Source organism: Rhynchophorus ferrugineus, unplaced genomic scaffold (assembly GCF_030347505.1).
Source record: "Rhynchophorus ferrugineus isolate W39M unplaced genomic scaffold, kcgeb_rfMv2 rfM1, whole genome shotgun sequence".
Taxonomy (NCBI): Eukaryota; Metazoa; Arthropoda; class Insecta; order Coleoptera; family Curculionidae; genus Rhynchophorus; species Rhynchophorus ferrugineus.
Genome location: NW_027472580.1, coordinates 60,247,714 through 60,261,472, shown reverse-complemented (window position 1 = coordinate 60,261,472; position 13,759 = coordinate 60,247,714). Strand labels below are relative to the sequence as shown.

The window sequence follows — 13,759 nt, the reverse complement described above, 5'->3', positions numbered from 1 at the left end:
TTAATAATAGATATGTTTAAGTATATTTAACAAAACTGATTGATTTAAAATAAGATAACATCAAATAAAATTGTTTCATAAACTAAACAATTTATTAAAATATTTTAATATGTTCTAAAAAATACGGAACATTGCACAAGCAGATTAGCCTTAGCCGCTAGAAAACAGAACCGCAGTATCTAAATGGACCATTAATTTCAACGTGATATCCAGTCGCTACCTGCTATAAATTTCCGCTTAAAGCCAAATGAAAATTCATTATGTTTCCACATCAAAAGGTTTGATAGAAAAATATACCACATTCAAGCAAATTGGAATTGTTATTTATTCCAAACAAATAAATCTGATGTGACCAATGATCAATAAATATTGACTTGCAAAGTTACATTAAAATTACAGTGAGGAAACATAATTTTAATTAATTTGAAATAGTAGAGAGGTGGGTTTAAAATATATTTGTTTACTATTTAGTTTATTAAAGTTACCAAACATGATGATAGAAATTTAAAAAAAAAAACGCCATTTACATACGAACAAGATCCACCCAAAAATTAAATTCACAATGGAAATTAAAATTGACCACAAACCTAATTTCGGATGTACTAAAAATAAAGAAAAACAGTGGTCTTGGATACCACAAAAGAAAACTCATATAAACCTTTGTAATGGATATATTAAAATATTATTTTGCCAGCAAAGTCCTAACTCATATAACTTATATAATACGTCTTGCAAACCTTGACTAAGTTATGTTCTTCTTTTGAATAAAATAGTTCCAATAAAAGCTTATTCTCAAAATAGTAATCTATCACAAGAATGTTTTTAAAATATTCCATATGTTGATAAAATGAATTTGATCTAGTAATAGATACTAATTTGGATATATAATCTATCCAAAGTATTTTTGTACATACGTCATCAAGATTTTTAATGTATTGCCTGCCGTAATTTGAAAATTCGTTTTAGAATCAGACAATATTTTCCTTCTCATTTTATTGTAGTTAAATAGAGACACAATGTTGTCTGATAAGAGATCGAACGTGTAACCGAACTAGCCTGTCAAAGTCGTCCGGTTATCAAACGTATGCAAAATTCTTTAAAACAATATTGATAAGAGGTTATAAAGCACTGATTATTATTACTCAAATTAGAAATTTCGAACCCAGGCGGAACATATTGTAGAGACGCCAGATCACTTATATTTTAAATAGCAACGAGATATAAGCATTTATACTGTTAAATATAAATTTGCTGCGATTTTTATTGAAAACATTTTTAGCGTGTTGCAGCTGCACTGACATATTTCAAAAAATGAAAAACATAATTTCGAATTCACGAAAATAAAACCGTTCTCATTCGAAGCGGTTGACAAATCAAGATCAGCTTGATGTTATTAGATCCATCAGTAACTAAATATATATACTGACTGTATAAAAACATTGAGTAGTTTTTCAATACAACAAAATAAAAGATAGTGTCTGGTATAAAAAAGACTGAACTCTGAATTCTATGTGCCAATTTCTAAGACAGGGTGATGGGAATGGAAACAAGTAAAGGTGAGTATATAATCATTATATGATAACTGTAGAAAATCTTATTGTACAGTGTAAAAAATTTATATGCACAGATATGTATGTAATTGTTTAGAATATACATGAGTATTTGGTTAATATTTAACAGGAAAGAAACAATAGTAACTGCTTTGCAGATATGGCAAATGCATTAAGTAGAATGCAGTGATTAAATCTAGTTTTATCAAGAAAGAGGTATTAACAGGATAAACGAAAGAGCGCGCCTAAAGCTGTACGCTAAACTCATAGGTGGTATGGAAAAGAGTTCAATGTAAATATAATCAAGCACAACCCTAACCTACAATTATAACTGTGTACTTGATTGTAGATTGAAGTCCTTTGATAATTTATGCATTATATTTACTATAATGTTAAAATAAATTATAATTGATATCATTTTGTTTAATTATTTTATTTAGAATAGAGTGTTATCGTATCCAAATCGAACTTAAATTAAGAGTTAATGCGGCAAAACTGCGATGTTTTGACGTCACAAATTTAGATGACGTATGTACAAAATTACCTTGGATATATAAATATAGCGTCAGCTATAAATATTTTATAATGTTTGATTTCATTTTGATTTGTCAAAGTCCTAATACTAATTCCTTAAGTGTTATTTCTCGTATTTTATTTTAATGCAACCTTTTAATTATATCTTTAAAGTTGTTTACAAGCCGTGTTGTGATAAATAATTAAATATTTATAAATATTTATAAAAATAAAATACTTTACATTTCAGCTTTTATATAATAGATACTAATTTGTGAATATAAATATACTGTCAGTTATAAATATGTAATAATGGTTGATTTCATTTCTGAAAGCCCTAATTCTTATTCCTTAACTGTTATTAATCGTGTTTTATCTAGAGCATCTTTTTATAGCATTGCAATTAAAATTGTTTACAAACAGTATTGTCATGAATATTTACAAATATTTAAAATTGTGATGCTTTCATAGCGTATTAATTTGGCCTTCATATTGCGATAAAAACAACTTATTTAGATATAAAATACAGATAATAAATACGTTTTCGATAGTAGCAAAAGAAAGTAAAAATATATGGCGTTTGATCCTTCGGTAAATTTGAAATCAATATAATATGATTATAATCTAGGATTTTTGAACTATCAGATCTAAAATAATCCATTAATAAGCGACAAAATAAAGTTATATTTTGACTCTAATATCGAGGTAATCATATTTTAATGTAAATACTTATTATAAATTTGCTGTTTTTTAATCTACTTTCTATTAATAGAAAACAGAGTGCGACAGGCGCATATGATGTTTTTTAAAAGAATGACAACTCTTATTTTCAAGTGAATATTAAATATTATTGATTTATACTTTCACTGTATATAACCATTAGAGTCTATAAAACTTTGAATTTCACCTATTATGGTTGTGGAAAGATTTTCAAGATTTTGCGTTCTATTTAAACTTCAGATTTTAAGTAACCCTATAAAAAGTGGTGGCAATTCTGGTGACAGTAGTGGTCAATCCATATCCCCGCGCAACGAAATAAGGTGCACAAAGAAATGTTCCCTTAAAAAGATCATTGTTACTCCACGTCTACTGAGATGACATCCCGGAACAAGTAGATATAAACCATTCTGAAAACATTCGCGCGAGACTGTAACAGTATCTGTCGGACCTTGTATATCTTTATATTTATTTGTCAAATAAATTTCATTTTATATAGGCTAATGATTATGCTTGTTTTTTATGTGCTCAATTATAAGACTTAATTCAAATGAAGTATTAACCACATTTTAAAATATTTCATTGATATTAAAAATTATTAAATTATGTTTATTATAAAATTTTAATTCCCTAAGTTTAATTACATAAATTTTATATAATAAATGCCACTATTAAGGCGACAGGACTGTTGTGATAGTCGCGGGTTCGACTACCGCTGGGCATGGGTGCACTTTATATATTTGCTATAAATTCTATATGTCGATACCTTGAGACCCTCGCTAGGCCCAGTCTAGTCCAAATAAATTTCGGTTGGCTTACAGGAGAATAATAATAAAATATTAATCATAAATAATATGCTGCATTGACAAGAAAATACGATATGGAGTTATGTGAGGAAATTGTGGTTGAGCGTTGTCATGCCGCAATATGATTTAACTGTTTCAAATTATAGTAAGTTTTTCTGTTCAAGTTCTATATCAAGTTCTCATTTGAATCCTGAATCCTTGAGTCCGAGCTTATGATTTTCAAACGTTCATAAGACCGCTATTTTAAATATAATTTTTAAATTAAATAAAGAAATCTCTAAGGATTAAGAGATACACCTAATATTTAGTAAACTTCATTATTCAAATAGTGATAAAAATTTAACTTCATGTAAGTATTAAATAATGTACTGTTAAAATAAATATTTATTTCTGAAAGTGTCAATTTGTTTAAGTATAGAGTTAAATATCGTGCAACTTATAAAATATGATACATGAAACTATTTATTAATGCATGAAATATACTTTTGAATATATAGTGGTATTAGTAGTTAATAGCCATACATTATGTGTAATTATATTTCTCAAGAATATGCTATAGTAATCGATAATTATTTGAATTAATAGGATAATTCAGATTATTTTTTTTTATTAATTATATAAAAAATATAATTTGACTATCATAAACCGTTAAATTATGTAATTTACCAGTTAATTACGCTTATTTTTGTCCTGCTCAATTAATATGATAATATTCCAGAAAATTTAAAGTTTTTAAATTATTCGAATTTATTAACTTTCAAACGTTTAAATATCATGTATATTTGCAATATATGTTTCATTACATGCTAATAGAATTTGTCTTCCTGATGTGGTAGTAGCTTTCCTTGTATCTACAATATTTATAGAATTTTGACAAAAAGTTATTCTTTTCAGGAGTGTTGATTTAGCTGAAAAACTTGAAAAAAATAAAGTCATATAGCTAATATAATTATTATTTTTTTCCACCGTTACCTTTTGGTAAATACCTGGTTATTTTAAAAGGAATAAATCAAGGCTATGGCTATTCTAAACTGTGTTTATGTTGTGTTTCTAAAGACAATTGTATATATTTATTTATTTTCATATAATAGTAATTGTGTATGTAAATTAAATTGCAAATAATAATTTTAATTGTGATTTATTAAACTTTATACCATAGTACAAAAACCCATATTTCTCAGCGATGAATCATTAATCAACGACAGTACCACCTTTCGCATAGTTGGTGAATTAAATTTACAATATTTTTAAAATCTCCAAGAGATGGTATTATAGGTAAACAGGCAATATCATTTTAAAATCTGCTTGATGCCTAATTATCATAACTTAAAACTTAAATTACTGTATATAAAAGTACTGCTGTGTTTGCCACAATACATATTCTAGACTTTAACACATGTAAATTGATAAAATAATAACATATTAAGAATACAATTGTTGGCACGAAATGTTTGAAGAAACACACATTTTCATTATTTATCAATTAAAAGCTAATAAATAATTTACTATAATTATCGATAATAATTAGCACCTATATAGTTTTTTTTTGGAATTTGTCTTTCAAAACAGGAAATATGAGCACCTACGATATGCTAATACAATATGCAGTACAATACATTATAAATCCATGTCAGATTTATAAAATATTATTTGCTTCGCGTTTATATTATTAATAATAGTACTAAAATCTTTATGAATGGAACTTATTTTACATAAATATTACATAAACATTTTATAAATTAGTTTATACAAATATTTTAAAAAGCAAATTTTAGTAATTCTAATACCAATTTAATATCTAATAAATATGTTGATGCAATATATTTCGAAAATTAATTAGAATATAACAGAATTTATCAATAACGGATTTTGAAAATAATTTATAATAAATTCATAAAAGAAAAAAAGCTCCTAAAAAAATGTAATAACTTGTTGCTATTTTTTTCACTTACCTTCTTATCGACTAGGGCGCAAGCCACTAAAGCACACCACAAAGCAACATGAACCAACCCCAGGTTGCCCATTTTTCAAACGAGAGTCCGTGAACGGAACTATCAATAAAATTCGCAAACTGTTGCTGGCTGATGCAACACGTACGCTGGCGCCAAGGGCGTCTGTCGGCGTCGTGATGCTTCCATCTGTTTTATAACAGGAGCGCCCCCGCACTTTCGCGTCGAAGCCTAAAAGGACCTAATAAGGCCGGAATAAAGATCGAAAGCATTAGATGTTGACCGAAAGCAACATTTTCTTATAAAATTTAGAAAATTAATTTAAATAAACGGTGTCTATTAGGGGTTCGGATGTAGTCTAATCTGAATTATGCGATACATTTTACTATGTGATATGTTGTTTTGTAGAAACTACAGTTCCTCTGTTATCCAAGTTAATCCAATAAAGAAAGAAAAAGTTAACGTGGTGCAAAATCATTGCGTTATTAATACAAATAATTAGTGAGTTTTAATAGAAACCATAAAATAGACTTAGTGCCTGATAACCCAATGAACAAAACCATTATTTCAGAATAGATTTGCAGAATTTAGAAGCTTTATTCAGGCGTTAATATAATCATGATGAACTAAGTAACCATACTAAATATAAATCACCTAAAAACTACAACATGGCATTCATTCATCAACAATTCATCGAAAACATTAATGAAAATGTATTGTTCTATATTAAAAAAAAACTTTAGTATTTTGAATCTAGTTTTCGAATAATATGCCACACGTAAGTTAATGAAATTTATACCAAATTATTAGCGACTGTAACTACTGCATTTCTATTGTGATAACATTAAAACAGCCAAAGTAGTTATCATATATGAGTATGTATATGCGTCGATTGATATTTTTTAATCAATTTTTAACTTAAGAACTATATAATCAACATACATGAAATGATATTATATATCGATATACCTGCGATATCAAAATTATTTGAAAATTATTTGAGAAAGTGATGTTAAAATGTACTAAAACTTCTATAAAAATACCGGATATCAAGTTTGGATTTCGAAATCACCACTCGACAATCGATCAAGTCCAGTCCTGAAATATTCCTGGAGGTCTCACAAGGTTTTGACGGGGTATGGCATTTGGGATTAATTTACAAAATGAGCAAATTGCTACCGCGGAATTACTAACGACTGTAAAATCATATATAATCGAAAGAAAATTTAGAGTATCCCATAAAGGAACATTCTCAATATTAAATTTATTTCGGCTAGAGGTTGCGGCGAAATGATAAAAATCTAATTATGTTACTTCACAGATACCTGATTCCTCAAGCACAATCAGCTAAATACTTCGGTATAGATCTCGATGGTAGATTAAATTGGAAACATCATAGTAGACAAAAATCTGAGCAGATTAGGCTCAAAGTCAATCAACTGTACTGACTAGCCGAAAGATGAACTTGACCTAAAATCAAAGTGATTGAATAATTAGTCAATCATGAAGTCAATTTGTACCTATGGGTGCCAATATGAATTCAAATGCCAATATGAAGTTGTACTAAGATATCAAACCAACTAGTAATCCAACGCACCCAAAACAAACTCCTATCATTAATTACCAATGCTTATCGCTACATAACTAACGAAGAGCTGCACGATGACCTGGAAATCAAGTGGATATAGGAAGTTATGCAAAATTTCGCAATAATATATGAAATAAGATTCCTAAACCACAGCAACGTGGAAGCAATAAAGCAACACGCAAGAAATCAGAAAATTGAAGCAAACTAAATAAGATGAACTTGTTTTACTATAAAGTTGCGTTGTGTTGTGTTGTTTTGTGTATAAGTGTATGTTCTTAACTTTAGCTTAAGTAGTTTTATTTTAATTTAGGAAACACATACTGATATAATACATACATATACTGATATATTAATTTCGTTTGCAGATAACAGAACAGTAGTAGTAAAATAAGTTGAAAATTAATATTCTTCATATCTGATGTAAGATGTAATTAGTAACAATATATAGACAGCTGATAAACATTGCTGTTTGCTATATCAATAAACAAAAATGAGAAACATTATAAAAGTTCAAGGAAAGGAAGTAGTTTCATATGAACTCAAGCTAATAGTCATTGACTGTTGTATATTCACATGTCAACAAGTAAAACAAAAGCAAAATCGGACAAGAAACGTTTGTAATTAATTATAAACAACTGCAGCTTAAGGAAATTATGTCTCTAAAATGTTACCCACAACTATTTATGCAACTACATATGCAAGCTGATCGGAAAAATTTAAATGATATATAGCCATCTGAGAGATGAGGAAAAGTCTAAAATAATGAATACAATACATTGTACCAACTAAACTAAATTAAAACTGACAAAATAACAATAAATTAACTGAAAACATTTGGTTGTTTAGAACACATATAAAACTTATTGGATATCAGCTAAACATCTGCCATAATATAATAATATATTTTCGTTCAGCTTCAATTCTATTCAATCCAGTCAATAAAATCATTTACTCACGAATCAAACAACGACGTAACAGACTTCTCTACTTATAAAGTTGTAACAATGTACCAATGTTTTATTTTTTTAGAAATAGACATTTAACTGTCTAAGAGAGTTAATGTCAAAGTATAAAATGTTCTCAGATTTTGTTTTATTGAAATATTATATGCAAAATTGTAATTATTGTTACACAAACATCCAGAAGAGTTTTAGAAGAGTTTAAGGAGAGTTAAAGAAGCTAACAGATTCAGTTTTAATTATTTGGCCATACGTATTTAATATGATGCAAAATTAAGATAAAAAAACTGCGAGTATATTACAAGCAATAGTTTACAAGACACTACTGTACCCACTCTATACTTTCCAACCTTATGAAGATTCGAATTATTTCTGTTTTGTAATTTCGAATTTCAATCTTTATGATAGTTCGTAGTGCATAGCAATATCAATTAAAAATTAATGAAGGAAAAACTCAGAAAGAGCCTATTATGATAACTGGCGTGTCGCCTGCTTTTGTAAATCTCAACGGGTTCCTGTTAGACCAAGTGCAGGAATTCACCTATATGAGATATAACGAGTGTGTAACAGAGGAAATATTATAAACAAGACTAAAACCCTCATTTATTATAATGCTTTCTTATCAATCCTTCTGAATGGCCCCCAAACTTGTATACTGTTACAATCTGAAAACTGTTAGTTTGAGGTCTTTCAGGTGCAATATTTAAAGCTAATTTTATTTCCATTTAAGTTTTCTCTCCGAGATCATATTAGAAATGAAGCCCTCTTAGACTTCTGTGAGAAAACCAACGTTTTTGCAATGATATATTTTATACCATTTTATTTTAATTCGAGGTCATTATGGTAAACATGGTTGGAGGGGAGATATAGGTTATGAATCATTTTAGGTTTAAAATAAGAATCTTAAATTACTTAAAAACTATTCAACAGAAAAAAGTGGCGATTTATTTATGAAGTTACTTCAATCACATTTTAATATAAATGAAGTCTTTGTTTCATGATATACTAGTTGAGTGCGGTTAATTAAATGAATTTAAAACCGAACATTCCTTTGTTATTACACCTATTTAATATATCGATTAAGCCTGTTATGAAAAATGTAGAACTTAAAACTAACGCGTTCTTAAAAACAATTTTATTTTAACGAAAAATTAGCGGCTGATTGAATCAATACTTCAGATAATATTGCCAACTGAATTCTGTTTTAATATAACCCAAAGTTTTACTGCTAGGTCTCTCTTGGTTAATCCACAATCTCCCAAAACCTTATACTGAATGTTTTGGACGTGCTTCAACTGGATTGTCTTCATGCTTATATATGAAATCAGTAACACACCTTTTCATTTGTATGACATTTTCTACTTCTTTAAGATGGTGAGTGTGAAAGGGAGGAAATTTTACAATCAAGGCCAAAGTTAGCTTCTTTCTTAAGAACACTTATCTAATTTTTTTGTATCGCTACATACTTTGGACACTGATACAGTAAGAGTCTACGTTTCACACCTTCAGACTCGAAATATATGATACTACCTGGTCTAACCAGTTATGCTAATTGCCTATGAAGACACTAATCTGGATGCGTTAAATAGCAGTTAAGTGTTTAAGTATTTAATTATATTTCATTTAAAGTAAAGTTTACTGAGTTCAATAGAGAAAGTGCAGATTTATTTTATTTAAAAAATAGTTAAAATAATCTGAAAGATATTTCCGTTGATTCTTGACAAAACTAAAATCTTATATAATGAATTATTTCTAGATACCTTTTCGCCGAAATGAGATTTTTTACCAATTATATAAATAGTATTGGTGTTACCATATTTGGACGTGGACATATATATTGTGCTTGCTTCAGATGTCCGGTGTAAAGTATATTAGCTTTCCCATTATTGCCAACTTTCCGCTATATATTATACTCGTATAATATGATGGATACGATGGATAAAAGTAACGCCTTACATAATGCCTATAAAAAGACTTTTTAACAACGCCATAGCTCAAATACATCATAATCAACTATATATTATCTACTCAATTCATTTTAATATACTCTTTAAATTTTTCTTCCTAAAAAATTCATCGGTACAAAAAAAGCGTTAAAAATAAATAGGTATTTTTTATGTTAAATAGTAATTTTACGCATTGTATCAATATATTATATGTCAATATAATAGAATGATAAAAAAATTAACTACTTAAAAAAATTTTGTTTTATGATTTTAATCTTATATATAAAAATGAATCGCAAAATGTGTTGGTAAGCGCATAACTCAACAACGCCTGGACCAATTTGGCCAAATCTCTTTTCAAAATATTCGTTGAAGTTCAAGGATGGTTTTTACGGCGAGAAAAATTAGAATTATTGCTGGAAAAACCCTAAAAATAGCCCTTTTCTTTTTCCCATTCAAATGATTTGTAACTAAAACGTAGTCAATTTGAGCTTTTTTGCTATGGTATAAAGTTCATATTAAATTACAAGCACTTACTGTTGTCTAAGCAATGTAGGTGTGTTCCTAACGTCAAAGATCATATCTATCAAAACAATGTGCGTGTGTGCGTTGGAGCACAGAATACATAGCTGGAGGAGTTTAATGTCGCGTTCCGAAACTCGCGTTTCTTTTGTATTAGTTTCGGCACGCGAGATAAAATGCATCAGTTTCCACGTCATTACATCAGTCAAACAAAAATCGCGTTACGAACAGTGTTTTATTATTTTTAATATCCAAATTTTAAATAAATAAAACAATTCGTACGGCTTAAAAGGATTTGAGTTCAAGTCATATCAAATTTAAAAAAAAAAGTTGTCTGTTACAGATGACTTTTGACAGATGACAGATGAATTGTCAACTGATACACGAAACAAATTCGTATATCGTGTTTTGTGCAGAGTGTTTAGTTAGTTAGTGTTTGTTTAGTTCGTGATTAGTGAAAAAATAATTTATATTTGATATGCCTCCTATAAGACGAAGCAATTTAGGTAGAAGAACCAGAAATGCTATAAACCAAGCTAATTACCGATCTAATCGTACTGCACAAGAACGTGACGACGGAAATGAACGTGAAAGAATTCGGATATCACAAACGCGTGAAGCGCGAGCGCGACATTCAACTAATAATCGCGCAAGTTTGAATCCAGCTGCTTTCAGTTACGATGTGTCAATTGACTACAGTAACTACCAATGTGTTGTTATTGGTTCTATGAACTTGGTTTGCTCACACTGTAAGGCATTAAAATACAAAAACGAAGCCAATGGATTGTGTTGCGCAAATGGTAAAGTGAAATTGATACCATTGGATCCACCACCAGAACCATTGTACTCATTGGTTTCAGGAATAGGAACAGATTCTATACACTTTTTGACACATATCCAACAATATAACAATTGCTTTCAAATGATTTCATTTGGGGCAACAAATGCAGTTCGGGAAAATTTTATGCCAACTTTCAAGGTATGTATTATAGAAGTTACTCATAATTATTTTAGCGAACAAAATTTTCTGTCACCAAAGTTAAGATGTGTTACTAATCTTCAATTTCTTAATCATTAGGAAATATATCACTTAGTCATCATATTATATGGTGATTCAGTTTCAGTGACACTTTTATTATATTTTATATTTGATAGATATTAGTTAAAACTAAATATATACTTTTTAAGATCAAATATTATTTAAGTTTGATCACTGACAATCCATTAATTTATACCACACCATAATATTTTTTTTATTTACAGATACAAGGGCAAATATATGACAGAGCAGGTTCACTGTTACCAGTGTCAGATAGCGACAACAAATTCCTGCAAATTTATTTTATGGGCAATTCACCACAAGAAATTGATCTGCGTTGTGCACATAACAATTTAGTAAAGAGGTCTATTGTAGAACAATTACAAACTTTGTTTCATCAACACAATCGATTGATTATATTGTTTAAAACTGCCCTGGATCTGATGCCATCCGATAATCACAAAATTGTAATCAGAGCTGATAAAACACCTGCAGGTCAACATACAAGACGTTTTAATGCACCAACTATTGATGAAGTTGCTATCGTTGTAGTTGGAGAAAATTTGGAATCCCGTGATATTGTTTTACATCGTCGGAATGATCAATTACAACGTATAAAGGAAACACACCGCTCATATGATGCACTGCAATATCCCATTATATTTTGGCAAGGTGAAGATGGCTACGATTTATCAATAAAAATGATAAATCCCATTACAGGTAACTAAAATATTAGTTTAGCTATGGCGATAATATCTCAGTCACTATATTATGTATTTGAATGTTATTAAAACAAAATCTGTTTACAGGTTCTGAAACCAACAAAAAAGTCAGTTCAATGAACTATTATTCATACCGCCTAATGATTCGGGAAAATGAAGATAATCACATATTGAAATGTCGGCGATTATATCACAAATATGTTGTTGACATGTATGTTAAAATTGAAACGGAGAGATTAACATTCATCAGGTTGAATCAAACCAAACTCCGATCTGAAGAGTATATTCACCTTCGAGATGCGATTAATACTGATGGAAATGCACAGAATGTCGGTCGGATGACTATTCTTCCAGCAACATACATCGGAAGCCCTCGGCATATGCACGAATATGCTCAAGATGCCATGTCGTATGTTCGTCATTATGGTACAGCAGATTTGTTCATCACATTTACATGCAATCCGCAATGGATAGAAATTAAGCAGGAGTTATTCCCTGGGCAATCACCCATTGATCGTCATGATATTACAGCCAGAGTCTTTAGACAAAAGTTGAAATCTTTAATGAATTTCATCGTAAAACATAATGTGTTTGGTGAGACACGCTGCTGGATGTATTCTGTGGAGTGGCAGAAACGAGGATTGCCACATGCACACATTTTGATTTGGTTGGTTGAAAAGATAAGGCCAAATGAAGTTGATGCAGTGATATCAGCTGAAATCCCTAATGTACAAGTAGATCCTGGATTGCATGAGGTAGTTATCAAAAACATGATACATGGTCCCTGTGGAACTCTTAATCAAAATTCACCGTGTATGATGGATGGTAAATGTTCAAAATGATATCCACGGACATTAATATCGGAAACAATTACTGGTAATGACGGTTATCCATTGTATCGTCGCAGATCGACAGCAGACAATGGAAAATCAACAATTGTCAAATTAAATCAACAAGATATTGAAATAGATAATCGTTGGATTGTTCCGTATTCACCCATTTTATCAAAGACATTCAAAGCACACATCAACGTTGAATCTTGCCATTCAGTGAAATCGATTAAATACATTTGCAAATATGTAACCAAAGGGAGTGATATGGCTGTGATTGGAATTGGTGCAGAGAATTCTAATGATGAAGTTACCCAATACCAAATGGGCCGCTATGTCAGTAGTAATGAAGCAGTTTGGCGAATATTTTCTTTTCCTATTCATGAGAGACACCCTTCTGTTGTTCACTTAGCTGTGCATTTAGAAAATGGACAAAGAGTGTATTTTACAGCACAGAACGCAGTACAAAAAGCTGCTCAGCCACCATCTACTACATTAACCAGTTTTTTTGAGACATGCCAAAACGATGATTTCGCACAAACATTGCTATATTCTGAAATGCCAAAATATTATACCTGGAATCAATCCTCAAGGAGATTTATACGACGGAAACAAGGA

The 13,759-nt window shown here is 29.7% G+C and overlaps 2 protein-coding genes and 1 pseudogene across 5 annotated transcripts in view; 2 read left to right on the top strand and 1 right to left on the bottom strand.

Annotated features, from left to right (window-relative positions):
• The window catches only part of Nplp1 (Neuropeptide-like precursor 1), a 39,154-nt gene extending 33,454 nt beyond the window's left edge, over positions 1-5,700 (bottom strand). For both annotated transcript variants that reach the window (XM_076396359.1, XM_076396451.1), the window contains exon 1: positions 5,539-5,700. In XM_076396359.1, the coding sequence (XP_076252474.1) occupies positions 5,539-5,610 (72 nt within the window). In that variant the 5' untranslated portion in view covers positions 5,611-5,700. The remainder of the gene's footprint in view (positions 1-5,538) is intronic.
• The window catches only part of LOC143191497 (putative RNA-binding protein EIF1AD pseudogene), a 97,200-nt pseudogene that overhangs the window by 58,292 nt on the left and 25,149 nt on the right, over positions 1-13,759 (top strand). The gene's annotated exons all lie outside the window — the stretch shown is intronic.
• On the top strand, positions 12,211-13,287 carry LOC143194051 (uncharacterized). Its single transcript, XM_076400605.1, has 2 exons — positions 12,211-12,309; positions 12,399-13,287. The coding sequence occupies exons 1-2, from the start codon at positions 12,291-12,293 to the stop codon at positions 13,151-13,153; spliced, it is 774 nt and encodes a 257-aa protein (XP_076256720.1). The 5' UTR covers positions 12,211-12,290; the 3' UTR covers positions 13,154-13,287.